This window comes from Talpa occidentalis, unplaced genomic scaffold (assembly GCF_014898055.3).
Source record: "Talpa occidentalis isolate TD23 unplaced genomic scaffold, MPIMG_talOcc4v2.1 talOcc4.2, whole genome shotgun sequence".
Classification (NCBI taxonomy): domain Eukaryota; kingdom Metazoa; phylum Chordata; class Mammalia; order Eulipotyphla; family Talpidae; genus Talpa; species Talpa occidentalis.
In genome coordinates this window covers 102912416-102928210 of record NW_023602073.1, presented here as the reverse complement: position 1 = coordinate 102928210, position 15795 = coordinate 102912416, and the positions used below count along the sequence as shown (strand labels likewise).

Here is a 15795-nt window from a genome sequence, read left to right as displayed (position 1 = left end):
GTTCTATTAAGAATAGTGAGAATTTACATGAACTGTCGTTCAGTTTTATTAACATCAGATGAGAAGTTAGTCTATTTGTATAACAAATTCAGGATAATCCCACCCCTCCTTCCAGCCCTGATAATTCTAGCTTTTAGGAATAATTTTACCTCAAGGTATTTCCATTGAAGATTTTTTTTCAGTTCTGAAATTCCTTGTGTCCATATTGCAATTTATCAACCAGGAACCCTATAAAATTTTGGTTCTTCTTACTTTAGCCAGAAGTCAGTTGCCACACAGTTGGCACTTTGTGAGCACCAGCTCTGTGTTCACTGGTCATCTGTTAGTACTAGTAGACTAGTCTATGAACTGCTAAGTTGGTCCATAGAATAATTGTATCCTTTCCTGTTTATTAATTGTATCCTTTCCTGTATCCTTTCCTGTTTATCCTTACAACAAAAGGAATACCTGAAAATTTCTTCATGTTAATGATACATTTATAAATGTTAATTATGTAGTTGCATATTACTCATTCAATGAGTAGGCAATGAATGAAAGAACAAAGAGATGACGGTTAAAAAATTAGCTAAAAAATTAGGGAGAAATTCCCGTACAGATTGGGCTAGGTACTTCATCTGTGTTATACATTCCTTGCTCGCCATTGCTCAGGGAGTTGGAGATCATTGTCTTTTCATAGACATGGCTTCTGGACTCAGCAGTTAATATATAGCGAACAGCATGGGTTCAAACCCAAGGTTTTTGGCCCTATGGTCAATGCTGTTTTTTCATAACACCACACACTCTTGCCATGCTTATTTCTTTTCATTTATAACCACCTTCCCCCTTGAATTACCCTGAACCTTTTATAAAAGAAATATTATGAAAAGTCCCAGGAAAAATCATGAGTTCTTAGGGAGACTGAGAATGGTTGGCCATGACCTTTAAAATGAACCAGTAATTACATCAGGTTTCACTTCAGAGGATGGAGTTATTGTTGACTACAATCTATTTTACAACTCCCCTCCTCCTTTCAACAACAAAAAAGGTCCTACACTAGAGATGGAGAGTAGCTGGTGTCTGAGGGTGATGTTACAGAATCACAAAGAAGCACTTATCCTAAAACAAAAGCACAATAATGGTGAACTTGGGGGTAAGGAAGGCTGGTTGCCAGGTCACCTAACTTCAATCTCTAAATGTTTGAATTACTAAATGTATGAATTACTAAAAAAAAATAGATAAGTATAAATGATTTCTCTTTGAAAACATTGGTAATTTTCATAAACCTAAGTACAAAGAAGTATTATGTTAAAACTAATTATAGATGGAACACGGCCATCATACAAATATATTGGAACATTTTATTTCAAATATAAAGAGCACAGTAAAATAACAATAAAAATAAGAATAAATTAATAAGGTTCCAAACCAGAGTAATGGTTCTGGGAAATTAACCATCATCTCTTTGTTCTTTCATTCATTGCCTACTCATTGAGCATGTACTGTGTTAGGCATTCTTTTAAACAGTGGGGTATAGTAGTAAACAAGATACATAGGTCCCTGCCTGAAGGAGTGCGCTGATTGAAAACATGATTTTGTCATGAGTGGATAACAAAACAAAAGCACAAATTACTCTGGAAGCTAAGAGAGGGGGCCCCAGTCTAGTTCAGTTTAGTCTCTCACATCCTTCCCTAGCATTCCCTCAGGCTTGAGAAATGCCTTTATCAGGAAACTTATTATAATGACCAGCACTGACAAATAGGAAACAATCACAACCCTAGATGACAAACAACAGATTCTGCTTAAGGTTCTCTGATCGTACATATCAAGATCAACCACACCTGCTTAATGGTGTGGTTACATACATCTGAAGAGGTGTGAACCTATACCCCTAAAACACATACAGTGTTTTAAACCAGTGTTACTACAATTAAAAAAAAAAAAGCCCATTTGAGTTAAGTTATGCATAAGAAGAAGGAAATTACTATAAAGATACAGGTATCGCTCTCAGATCCCATGAGTAGAAGCTGGCTATGGTCAGACCTCAGGAGGAACTAGAAAAACATCACAAAGCAGAAAGCTGTTTCCTTCCTGCATCTTCAGGCACTTTTCCCCTGCCTGCCTCTCCACCCTCTGCCACTATACATGCTCACAGACCTTGAGAATGCTTTGGTTTTGTCTTGTTCTTTCTTGTCATATTTGCTACTTCTGCTTCTCTGGGTACCTATGGCCAAATACAACAACCCCAACCCAGTTTTCCATGTCTTTAGTTCAAGGCCTCTACGGATCCTGAAAGTTTCTAGTTCTCCCCACTATCTGAAAATACAGTGTTCCTGTTGGGTATGACTTGGTGGGTTATTTTTTGTGTCTGGAAATACTCAAAAATATTTCCATTTGAATTGGCAGTGATAAGATTCCCAAAAACAAAAAATAGCTTGCCAAGTTATATCCAAAAGGAATGTTCTACTTTCAGATAGCACAGGGTTTGGGAAGGGGGAAAGGAGGAAACCTATACTGAATTGGGGCCACTCACAGATAGGGGAGCAATATAGTTTATAGCATAATTTATAGCTTCAGGACCCCATGGTGGGGGTAACAATCTTTAATACCCATCCTAGTAGAAGGGCATATGTAATGCAATTGTGATTTTTTTTTCCCCCCAGAAAAGCTATAATTAAAGCAAGGTACAATTTATAATAGATTCCATCTTAAAGCCTAGTGATACTTGGTATTTGAGTGCCTGACATGTGTCAGGTGCTTTACATATTTATATAATTTAGCTCATCTGAATACCCCATAATCACTTTTAACATAGACTAAATAGAACTCATCATCTGTCATCGGTCTTTCAGTAATACCATTTTTTTGTCCACCTTTTACTATAAAACCATGTTGTAGTTATTTGTTTTCAACTCTGGTCAGTGAGTTCCTTAAGGCAGAAAAGTGTTTTATTTATCTTTATATCTTTACTGCCTAAAACAGAAGTGTCTACAGGTCAGTTTCTTAGTAATTGTATCATTTGAATTAGAGGTTGAATCATTGTAAGTATTGCTGCCTGTTTTGACCCATAGGTTAAGGAAAATGAGATGTGCAAACCTTTTGAACTGGGGTGAGAGAAATAGAAAATTCTGGATGAGTTGATTGGAAAGGGTAGAAGGTGAGAATGAAGATAGGGAGTAGAGTTTTGATAAAATTGAGGTCCTAGATGTCAGACTGGCTGGGAAAATTCAGTTTATCTTTTTTTTACAGGATTATTTCAATATGAATTTATTTTTAAGAAATGTTTTTAATTATTAAATGGCAATTCAAGTGTATTTCAAATAATGAATAATAATGAACCCTTTATCAGGGCATTCTATAAATGATATATTCAAGATGTTTTGTTTTGTTTTAAACAGGAACAAGAATGGTAAGTCCGGCATCCTTAAGAAAACTCCTGGAATCATGTAAAGATCTTTCCTTACTTGATGTGTCCTTCTGTTCTCAGATTGATAATAGAGCTGTGCTGGAGCTCAATGTGAACTTTCCAAAAGTATTCATAAAAAAGAGCTTCACTCAGTGACTTAATATATGTTCTGTAATAGAATTAATGTGCTTTTGCAAGCTCTTATTTTGGGGTTGGACTTGTTCAGTCCTAGGAAGACATTTGTAGATTTTAAAGAAATATATGAATTTTTTCATTGAATCAAGTAAAAATGTCAAGAAATGTTTTCACAAAATGTTACAAGCACTTTTCTTCAAGAATGTGTGAGTGGCTGATAGTATTTTTACCTTATGTTAATCAGTGATGATATGCTTTAGTCAGTAATTACATGTTTAGCAAAAAGAGTAATATGGAACTGTTTTAACTTATTTTTAAAGGAACACTGAGCAATAAACTATCATGATATTTATGCAAAAAATAAAATTAATTTTTCATACATCCATGTAAGGACGTCTTATTAATAAGTCTTATGACTTTGTCAGTGTTTTCTTTGGTAGGTACAAAATTGACAGTTAATTGGAGAGTGTTTATTTTTTTTCTGTTACTGATTTTATAATACATTAAATCTTCAATTTGAAAGTGTTTAGTTTTTCTTTTTTGAATTTATCTATGCATACAAGACCTGGGGCACAGGCCAGAAATGTGGGGGGTGAGAGGATCCACCAAAGACGGAGTGGGGAACAGAACAGGCAGATTGACTGAAATACACTGCTGAGGGGAGCAGCAGGCAAAACAGGAGAGGTCTGCTGCACCATGTGGGCTGCTCCCTGGACGGCTGGGGATCCAACTCATGTTGCAGAGGCTGCGGATTGCTTCATAGTGCGGTGCTTAACCCCTTGCACCACCAGGGAGGCCCGTGTTAGTTTTTCTTTTATATATATATATATATTTATTTATATTTATTTTAAAATAAATATATAAGTCCTTAAAGCAGTGAATTTATACACATGTTCAAGAATGAGCAATTTATGCTTGATGTTTTCTCCTCTCAGGTTATTCTCCGTAAAATTTCCCACCACCAATTCATCCGTACACCATCACCATAGTCTTTTGTGCTCTTCCCTCCCCTGATTTGATCACTCTACCTCCTTCTCCCTTGCAGAATGTCTCTGATATATGGTTTCCTGCTCATTTTTTAAAATTTATTATTATTGTTAGAAAATGTTTAGTTTTTCCACATTTCTTGTGGTATTTTTATTTTACTATGGAATAAAACTAGTATAAAAATATGGGCATGGGTGCCTCCCTGGTGGCACAAGGGGTTAAGACACAGCCACTGCAGCACGAGTTCAATCCCTGGCCAGGGAGGTGATCCACATGGCACAACAGACCTCTCCTATCTCACCCGCCGCTCCCCTCAGCAGTGTATTTTAGTCAATCTGCCTGTCCTGCTCCCCACTCTGTCTCTGGTGAATCTTCTCACTCCCCACATCTCTGGCCTACACCCCAGCTCTTGTATGCATAAATAAATGAATCTTTAAAAAAATAATATGGGCATCATTAAGAACAAGAGTTAAACAACTGAACAATATAACTTTCAAATTGTTAAGCAGTTACCTTAAAATTTTCAGAGGGAAAAACTTAAGATTTCTAAGTTATATGTAGGTTTTATTTGTTATTTTCTTCTGTAGCCCAGCAACTTAAATAATTAGAAATCTGCTAGAAAATAGAAAACAAGCAAACATTGTTTTATTAAATAGTGAATTTATTTAGTTCTGCTGCTAAGAAAGTTGACAGAAAAATATTTTATATCATAAAAGACAGCTATTTTGAATAACAAACTAATATTAAGTGTGTAGTGTCAAAAAATTCATTATCTTATACAGGACAAAATGTTAACCTCAAACACCTGCAGATCCCAGAGAGATCCTGTGGCACATCTGGCCTCTAGCCAGATGTGGCTATTTTATTTCATTTCAGTTAACTTAAATTACAAGTTTTATTTGTCAGTTGTGTAAATCACATGTTAAATGTTCAGTAATTATCTGAGACTAGAGTTATACTGGGTAGCACTACTCCAGAATTTCTTGTCTTATAAGTTGTAGTCATCTAAAAAAAAGCTTATTGAGTTAAAAAATGGCACAGTTAATATGTTAATCTCTATGCAATGTTTGAGGGTACTCTCAACAATAAATATATGAAAACATTTTCCCCCTAAAGTCCTTAAAGTAGTGAATTTATACACATGGCAAATAGTAGGCATCTAGTATTTGTTGAATAAGAATATGTCATTGATTTAAGTCATATGAGAAATTTTTAAAAATGTAAATGTTATAAATTATTACTAGTAGTACTGTGTTTATTCTTTTATAGAATATAAAGAGTGCAATATTGTGACATTTAAAATATAAAGATATTAATACAGTTTCTTCCATGTAAGAAATCATCTGTGCAAGTATTGTCCTGGTGCTATGTCCCACCCTGTCTTTTTTTGACAGCAGAAGCATGGGGCAGTTTGAGAGGGTTTGGTTATCCTCCATTGTTATCTTCTTATCCTTGGATTGTCTTTTCACTCACAGATATATGTAAACATTTTAAATGTTTTATTCATAAGATCTTTCAGGAAGATGACATGTATAATTTGACTACCAACTACTGAAGTAATACTTATAAGTTAGCAGCTGACATTGAGTTAATGCTTACTTTGTACCAGGCACTCTCTCATGCAATTTGCATTTTCTAACTTACTCCTCACAACAGCCTTACACAATAGATACCATTATTCCCATACACAGATGAGGGAACTGAAGCAAAGAAAGAGTAAGAAATTTACTTGTGAGCTGGTTCTTTGAAAAAATCAATAAAATAGACAAACCCCTAGCCAGGCTCACAAAGGAAAAAAGGGAGAAAGCACAAATAAACAGAATCATCAATGAAAGAGGAGAAATCACAACGGACTCAGCAGAAATCAAAAGAATAATCAGTAACTACTATGAACAGTTATATGGAAACAAGTTTAACAATCTAGAGGAGATGGACAAATTCCTACAACTCTACAATCACCCAAAGCTAGATAAAGAAGAAATAGAACACCTAAACAGACCAATTACAATTAGCGAAATTGAAATGGTAATTAAAAACCTTCCCAAAAACAAAAGCCCAGGACCTGATGGATTTACAAATGAATTCTACCAAACATTCAGAGATGAATTAGTGCCTATCCTTCACAAACTCTTCCAAAAAATTGAGAAGGAAGGGACAATACCAAACACGTTCTATGAAGCCAACATTACACTAATACCAAAACCGAACAAGGACAACACAAAAAAGGAAAACTACAGGCCAATCTCCCTAATGAACACTGATGCAAAAATCCTCAATAAAATTTTAGCCATCAGAATCCAACAATGTATCCATAAGATAATTCACCACGACCAAGTAGGATTCATTCCAGGGGCACAAGGATGGTTTAACATCCGAAAATCAATCAACGTTATCCAACACATCAACAAAAAGAAATATAAAAACCATATGATAATATCAATAGATGCTGAGAAAGCTTTCGACAAAGTGCAACACCCATTCATGATAAAAGCCCTTGAAATTCTTGGGATACAAGGAACATACCTCAACATCATAAAGGCCATCTATGACAAGCCAACAGCCAGTATCATTCTCAATGGTGAAAAGCTGAAAGCAATTCCATTAAGATCTGGAACAAGACAAGGATGTCCACTCTCACCACTGCTTTTCAATATAATACTAGAAGTCCTAGCCAGGGCAATAAGACAAGAGAAAGACATCCAAGGAATCCAAATAGGAAAAGAAGAAGTCAAACTATCACTATTTGCAGACGATATGATATTATACATAGAGAACCCCAAAAACTCCACAGAAAAGCTAATTCAACTCATCAATCAGTTCAGTAAAGTGGCAGGATACAAAATCAACACGCAAAAGTCAGTAGCCTTCCTATACACAAACAATAAATCTGAAGAAGAAGAAATCAAAAAAACCATCCCTTTTGTTATTGAAACAAAAAAATCAAATATTTGGGAATCAATCTAACAAAAGAGGTAAAGGACCTATACAAAGAAAACTATAAAACACTGTTAAAAGAAATAGAAGAAGACACAAAGAAATGGAGAGACATCCCCTGCTCGTGGATTGGAAGAATAAACATTATTAAAATGGCCATCCTTCCAAAAGCAATATACAGATTCAACGCTATTCCAATCAAAATTTCAATGTCATTCTTCAAAGAAATAGAACAATTATTGATGAAATTCATATGGAATCACAAAAACCCCGAATAGCCAAAGCTCTCCTGAAAAAAAAGAAGGGAATGGAGGCATTACACTCCCAGACTTCAAACTCTACTACAAAGCCATAATCATCAAAACTGCATGGTATTGGAACAAGAACAGACATACAGACCAATGGAATCGAATAGAAAATCCAGAAATAAACCCACAGATTTATGGTCAACTAATCTTTGACAAAGGAGCAAAGACTATGCATTGGAGCAAAGAAAGTTTGTTCAATAAATGGTGCTGGGAAAACTGGGTCGCTACATGCAAAAGAATGAAGCTTGACCACTACCTCACACCATACACAAAAATCAACTCAAAATGGATTAAAGAACTAGACATAAGACCTGAAACCATAAAATATATAGAAGGAAATATAGGCGAAACACTACGTGATTTGCACATCAAAGACATCTTTACAAACACATCACCCAAAGCAGTGATAGTGAAGGCAAAGATAAACAGCTGGGACTACATCAAATTAAAGAGCTTCTGCACAGCAAAAGAGACAATAACAAAAACAAAGAGAAACCCCACCAACTGGGAGAACATTTTTGCACCCAACACTAATGATAAAGGACTGATCACAAAAATCTGCAAAGAGCTGATGAGACTCAACAACAACAAAGAAAATAATCCAGTCAAAAAATGGGCAGAAGAGCTAAAAAGAAACTTCTCTCAAGAGGAAATGCAAATGGCCAACAGGCATATGAAAAAATGTTCAACATCACTTGTCATCAGGGAAATGCAAATCAAAACTACCATGAGATACCATCTTACACCAGTGAGAATGGCACATATTAAAAAAAACTAGCAACAACAAATGTTGGCGAGGGTGTGGAGAAAAAGGAACTCTTCTGCACTGTTGGTGGGAGTGCAAACTGGTCCAACCACTGTGGAAAGCTGTGTGGAGATTTCTGGACCTACTAAACATAGAGCTTCCATATGATCCAGCAATTCCACTCCTAGGTATTTACCCAAAGGACACAGAAACATCAATTCCAAAGAACACCTGCACCCCTATGTTTATAGCAGCACTGTTTACAATAGCTAAGCTTTGGAAACAACCCAAATGCCCAAAAATAGATGACTGGATCAAGAAGATGTGGTCCATATATACCATGGAATATTACTCAGCATTCAAAAAAGATAAACACATGCAATTTGCAGCAACATGGATGGCGCTGGAAGGGATCATGCTCAGCGAAATAAGCCAAAAAGAAAAAGAAAAATACCGGATGGTCTCACTCATAGCAGGAATCTAGAAAACTTAAATAAGGGACCAGGAAAACGAATAACTATAAGAAAGTGAAAATCAAAATCAACAAAAAACTATGAACCAGAGACACTTTTAGGGGGGTGGGGGCGGGAGGGGAGGGATTGGGGTCAGAATGGGGGGGCTGCAATTGTATGGGGAATACAACAATAAAATTTATTATTAAAAAAAAAAAAATAAAGAAAAATAGCCACCAATTTTAAACTTAAAAAAAAAAAAAAAAAAAAGAATTAGAACTGGAGGGTGTTGTGCTAAGTGAAATAAGTCAGAAGGAGAAAGACAAATACGAGATGATTTTACTCATGTGGAATATAGAGGGGAAAAAATAAAGGAAATGACAAAACTAAACCAAAACAAACCCTAGAAATATGACTGCAGAATTAAGGCTGCTAGTGAGGGAGAGGGGGAGGGTAAGGATAAAGGGGGAGGGGGTCTAAAGGCATAGGGAAAAGGACTATGGGTGCTTTGATGCTGGGGGTGACGTGTGTATAGTGTGTATATCAGATGAGGTGTGAACTTATTCCCCTATATCATGTATTTTGTTGTAAACCAATGATAGCTCAATAAAAAATTAAAAAAAGAAAGTAAAAAAAAAAAAAAAAAAAAAAAAAGAAATTTACTTGTGATCCAAAAACTGTTAGTGGCAGAGCCAGCATACACACAAATTGTCTGACTTTAGAAGTATTGCACTCAGCATGTGCTTTAAGTGTTCAGGGTGGCTCCTGGTTCTAGAACTGAGGTCAACAAACATTTTTTGTCAAGGGCCAAAGAGTAAATATTTTAGACTTTGCTGGCTAAGAGACAAAGTTGAGATTATTACAAAGGTACTTATATAACTAGAGGGAAAATGAATTCCCACCAAATTTTTATTGGTAGAATTTAAAATATAACAATACAAAAATTGAGACTAACTTTTGTAATACAGTTCTACTAATGATAAAAAAATAAATATTTTTAGGGGGGGATAAGTTTTCACTTAACTTTAATTCAAAGTATTTCCTGTCATCAAAACTGATTATTGGTATTCATCTGTTGATACCTAGTAAGATTGTACATGTTTTTTCTTGGAAAATGCCTTTTTATACAGATAGGTATTGCCAGATACTTAATATGCAAGAATATGATTTTCATTGAGCATAGCTATCAATTGGAAGGCATTGATAAAATCCTATTAGATTCTTTTGATGTTTTCCTTTTAGCATGTTACTATGTTGCAAATTAATCACTTACAGTTGTTAAGTGGAAGTTCCTCAACTGCATAATTGAATAATGGATTTTGAAAAACGGAAATTTCCTTTACACTTAAATTGAGCTTCAGGGCCTCCCTGATGGTGCAAGAGGTTAAGCAATGCACTATGAGGCAATCCATGGCCTCTGCAGCATGAGTTCGATCCCCAGCCATCCAGGGAGCAACTCACATGGGGAGGCAGACCTCTCCTGTCTCGCCCGCTGTTCCCCTCAGCAGTGTATTTCTGGTGAATCCTCTCACCCCCTGCATCTCTGGCCTGTACCCCAGCTCTTGTATGCATAAATAAATAAATTTTAAAAAATTGAGCTCCAAAAGAACATCACTGGACCTATAGTTTAAACTGATAATATGCTGTAAATTCATGTGAGAATAGAGATCTTGCTTCTTGTCTTTTAATCACACAGGAAGACTATAAAGTACTTGACATTACTTTGTGATTCAAAAAATGTTACTTATTATCAAAATTATTTAGTGTGCTTCACATATAAACACCATTTCATTGGTTCCATCCCTAAATCTTCTAATTCAGAGGAATTTTCATTTTAATGAATAGTTAGGTGATGTTTATGCTGCTGGTCACATGAGCTCCCCTTGAGTCTGAAGTGTTTTCCTGAAACATATAAATCCTATATGCAATGGGAAGAATTGTCCCCATTTTGGATTGAATTAGTTTCAAAACATTGTAAAAGTTGAAACAAAAGCTAAATTCTAAAGCTATTCAACATTCTGTAATTTAGTAGTTGAGGAAATTTCTTGTTTAGAAAAATTTCAGTATCCCGTCTAAGTTCACAAATTCACAATAATTCACCCCTGTTAAGCTGGAAAACTGCTTTGTGTTAGGGCAAATCAGAATATTCAGCTTTTCTGTCAAAAGATATGGATCTGATAATAGTTAAATTGAGTTCATTATTGACATTACAGTGCAATAACACAAAATTGAATCAAATATATTCCACAAAGTACTTACTGATGAATAATACAGTAAATAACCATGGATTTTAAACACTACATTTTTCACAAGCTTTGTAAATTTGACCAAATAAGCTTGTTTTGTTGTTCTACACATTCATTTTTTTACCACACCATTTGTAACACATCTTAGCAGATTCTACTTTAGATTGTACTGAATTCATGTTTTCTTCTTAGAAAAAATTATTGCCTATAATTCTTCTACACAGACTATTCATAGAAACTAACTCTTCAGTCACTTCAACCTTGGCATTGACTCATCAAATAAACAGCAATAACTAGGCAGTATCAGTAACATCTGTTGACTCATCTAGAGCCAAGGAAACCACTCAGAATCATTTGCCTGTTTTTTTTTGTTTTATTGACTATTGATGTTGTTCCCAGTGTTCTCAATTCTTTGAGCAACTGTTCTTGCCAAATGTCTAATTTAATAGTTTTAAGCAAGTTTACATTGGACACATTTCTTTAGTGGTGAACCAAAAGCAACTTAATTAACTTACCATTGGTAAAAGGCTTTGCTTGCTTGGCTAACAAATGAGCTACTCAAACTTTGGCTGTAGCTTTATTTTTATTTTTTGTTTCTGTAAATAAATTCTGCCGTGATGAGATACCTTGTTTTAAATTTTCTGATTTTTCTGGCCACTGCATTCCTTTGAATTGAAAATACTGTGATGAGTGCTTACTCTGGTCATTCCAATATATTATAGTATTTATGAATAACAAGTGTCCTTGAATGTTAAACACAAAGCTTTTGCCATCTAATTCAATGACAAAATAATCCTTACTCTACTGTGCCTTAAACAGATGACACTTGATGTCTGCTTTTCTCCTTTTTCTGTTCTGACATTAAGAATATGCATTGGTAATAAAAACTTTTCAAGATACTGTGGTATAACAATGTGTGGTTTCAAAATGCTGGTAGTTATAGCAGTGCAAAATGGAAAACATCACTCTTGCACCTATTCAACTCTGCCATTATAGTGTGGAAGCAACCATATGCAATATATAAGTAATGAGTACAGCTATGTTCCAATAAAATTATTTGTGGATGCTAAAAGTTGAACTTCATATAATTTTTACATGTCATGAAATATTTTTATTTTTCATTTTAGCCACTAGAAAATGTAAAAGCTACTTTTAAGGGGCAGGATGGATTTGGCTGTAGACTCAATTTTTGACTTACAGATCTTGTCAACAAACCCAGGCTTGCCTATTCTATATGCAAATTTGTTCTCAGCCTTTACCTTTTTAATTTTACCATTTGGATATTAAAATGATATGCACATATATTGTGAAACAGTCACATTCAAGCTAATTAACATCTATTCAGAAAGTTACTAATTTTTGTGTATAGTGGCTCTTAAGATCTACTTTCATAGCAGATTTCAAGTGTACAATATAAAAAATTGCTAGCTATAATTACATTGTTGTATGTTAACTCTCCAGAACTTATTTATCTTTCATAACTGAAACTTTGTACCTTTGGACCAACATCTTCCCATTCCCCTTCCCCGTGGTGACTACCATTCTACCCTATGCTTCTATGAACTTGATTATTTCAGATTCACATATAAAAGATTTTGAGGTGTTTGTCTTTGTGTGAAATTTATTTCACATAGCATCGTGTCCTCCAGGTTCAGCCATACTGTTGCAAATAGCAGTATTTCCATCTGAAGTCTGAATAATTCTCCTTTACAAAAATAATATCTATATATAGATAAATCATGTATATATAAAGGCAGTATATATTTAATAGGTGTGTATATATAATGTATATATAAAGTATATATAAAGGTGGTGTATATTTAATGCGTGTGTGTATATATAAAGGCAGTATATATTTAATCGGTGTGTGTATATATATATACACGCACACACACATTTGTGTTGTGTGTGTAAATATATTTAATCTATTGACAATTGTTTTTTTCATATCTTGGTTTATAGTGGAGTGCTAAATGTTGTAATGCAGATATCTTTTTGAGATCCTGATTTCATTTTCTTTGGATATCTACCCAGAAGTGATGTTGCTGAATCATACAGTATTTCTAATTACAATTACTACAATTATTTGAGGCCCTGCCATGCTCCTTTTCATCATGGTTATACCAGTTTACATTCCCACCAATAGTGTACAGTTTCCTTAATGAGAGGATTTATGTAGATTACTCATTAAAATTTGAGGCCAAGTGACCCATTGTCATTAGCATTGTCAATGGACTTGATTTTTTAAATAATTACTTTAGCATTTTGGCAAGGTAAATTATCTTCCCAGTGTTGGTAATAGGTAAGGTATGTCTCTGACTGTTTCTGAGAGAATCCTCTCAGTAGCTCTGAAATAAGACCCTAAAACACATAAAATGCAGCAAAACACTTAGAAGTTAGTATTTATTTACTTCCTTTGCAGTTATTAGTTTTGAGCCCATATGTAGCAAAGAAAAACTGATTTCTTTAAGAAATATTGTTATTCTTTGGTGTTTCCCAGGAACTAACTAAAGACTGAAAACTCATATACTCAACTGTAATAATACTAAGGAGTCAATAAAAATGACATTTAGTTACCATGTGTATTAATGTTTGACTTTTTTTTTACTTTATTAAAGGATGCCTTCTACTGAAAGTTATTTTCATTTTCAAAGCCATTAATTACGCATTTATCATCATTGCATTGTTTTTCACCTTTAGCACATTTAATATTGATACTTTAGAAGAACTTTTTTAGTCACTCTGAAAATATTGCCAATGACCCTTAACAAAATGTTAGCTATTACCAAAAAACCTATCTATCATTTTATCAATATACTTGTAGTTTAGTTCTCTAGCAGTACATAAGTGTCAGCAAGCAAAGAAAGTAGTTACTGGCAATAATGGCTACAAGTAAAAAGGGAAAATATACCTAAGTAAGAGATCATGATTTATTACACGTTTTAATAAATATGGATAGAGGCCAAGATTCTGCCTTTGGCTCAGCAGAAAGTATATTTTAAGATTTTTACCACTGAGTCTTAATATTTGGTTTTCATTTTTATACAGATGAATACTCCTAATGGTTTATTTGATTACATTTTGAATGAAAAAATAATTATTTTCAGAGGAAGGAAGATTTTTATCAATGTATTTGGTAAAGTAATTTAGTGCAGTCATAGCTATAAAGTTTTTAAGGAAAAATTTAAAAGCAAAACAGTCATATGATTAGATAAATTGACTAGATTACACCATAATGCAACAGATCTTTGTTACCAATGAGAATCTCTACCAATAACTAAGATGTTTTAAATTTTATTTCTATAAAATGTTCATTGTCTATGGTTTTTATTTTGTTTGTATTATTCTGTAATTTAGAATAACAAGATAAACTTGAGTGTCTTATGAGCTCATTTTCAAAACTGACCATTTCAGAACAGTGCTGAATATAATGGAAGGTTTGAGTAAACAGGACTGTGTCACAATCTTTTTGAAATTAGACCAGGGTAAGCCTGCAAGATGAGCTACAGTTCATGTACTGAACACCAGCAATCCATGCTCATACTATATGATGTCAGCTTGGGCATGTTTTAAGCTCTAAAATTATGTAAGTCTGCAATTAATCTGTAAACTACATTCATATTGTTACTCACTTCTTTCTACGTTCTTAGTTATTCCCCCCAAATTTTTGTTTGTCTGATGTTTGATTAAAGCTTGTTTTGGTTAAAACTTACTTAAAGCTTCAGTTACTTAAAACGAAGTTTGATACAGTGTTTTTCTACCTTGATTCATGGTATCATGTTTACATTTGATTTTTATAAAAGCAAATTCATTACTAATCAGGTCCTAAGTTGTTCCCCTGCTTGTGGTCTTATCACACTAGATAAGACACATTCATCATCCATTTAGTTAACAATATATATTGATTACTATATTTTGACATCTGTTTACAAGATACTGGTAAGTGGGGGATTCTGGATTTATAGAATGCATTTAAATAATTACTGAAATACTTACATGCCAAGAAAAGATTATGTGGTGAAACGAGCATAGGGTATAATGAATTCAACAAAGTCAAACAGGTTTCTTTAAGGCTGACTCCAGACCTTTAATATGCTTATGGACACTGTGGAGGTGTATAGTTTTCCACAATTTTCTGTGGAATGTCTATCAACATTTCATGGAAACTTTAGTTCCTCAAAATAGTTCAGATAATATATATAAAAAGGTCTTTACTACAGTATTTTTAGTACACTTGCTAAAGAGTACATTGCAATTTGTTTCTAATAAAAATATTTTTAATTAATGGTTTTAGAAGACTAGGAAGTTAACTAGACACTGGTGATGTGACTTGAAAAAATATTTCTGAGCATGAATACTTTTTATTTTGGCCTATAATTTCTAATTTATTTTGTATTCATAGATTAGATTTTTAGAATAGTATTTCCTTTTGCTATCCTAAAATTCTGTGAAATATGAATCATAGTCTAGTCCGTGGGACTGCCTGAAGGAGCTGCTGTATCATCTGATGATTTTAATATTTGTTCTTAGGATTTCACTGTTTGTATGTTGTGCTAATCCATATACTATTCTAATCATCAATTGTGTAATTAAAATGTAGAGATTT

General features: G+C 34.0%; 1 protein-coding gene across 2 annotated transcripts in view; it reads left to right on the top strand.

The window, feature by feature from the left end:
• The window catches only part of FBXL4 (F-box and leucine rich repeat protein 4), a 69103-nt gene extending 65225 nt beyond the window's left edge, over window positions 1–3878 (top strand). For both annotated transcript variants that reach the window (XM_037520139.1, XM_037520138.1), the window contains one exon: window positions 3375–3878. In XM_037520139.1, the coding sequence (XP_037376036.1) occupies window positions 3375–3538 (164 nt within the window). In that variant the 3' untranslated portion in view covers window positions 3539–3878. The remainder of the gene's footprint in view (window positions 1–3374) is intronic.
• Window positions 3879–15795: the final 11917 nt, after the last annotated feature.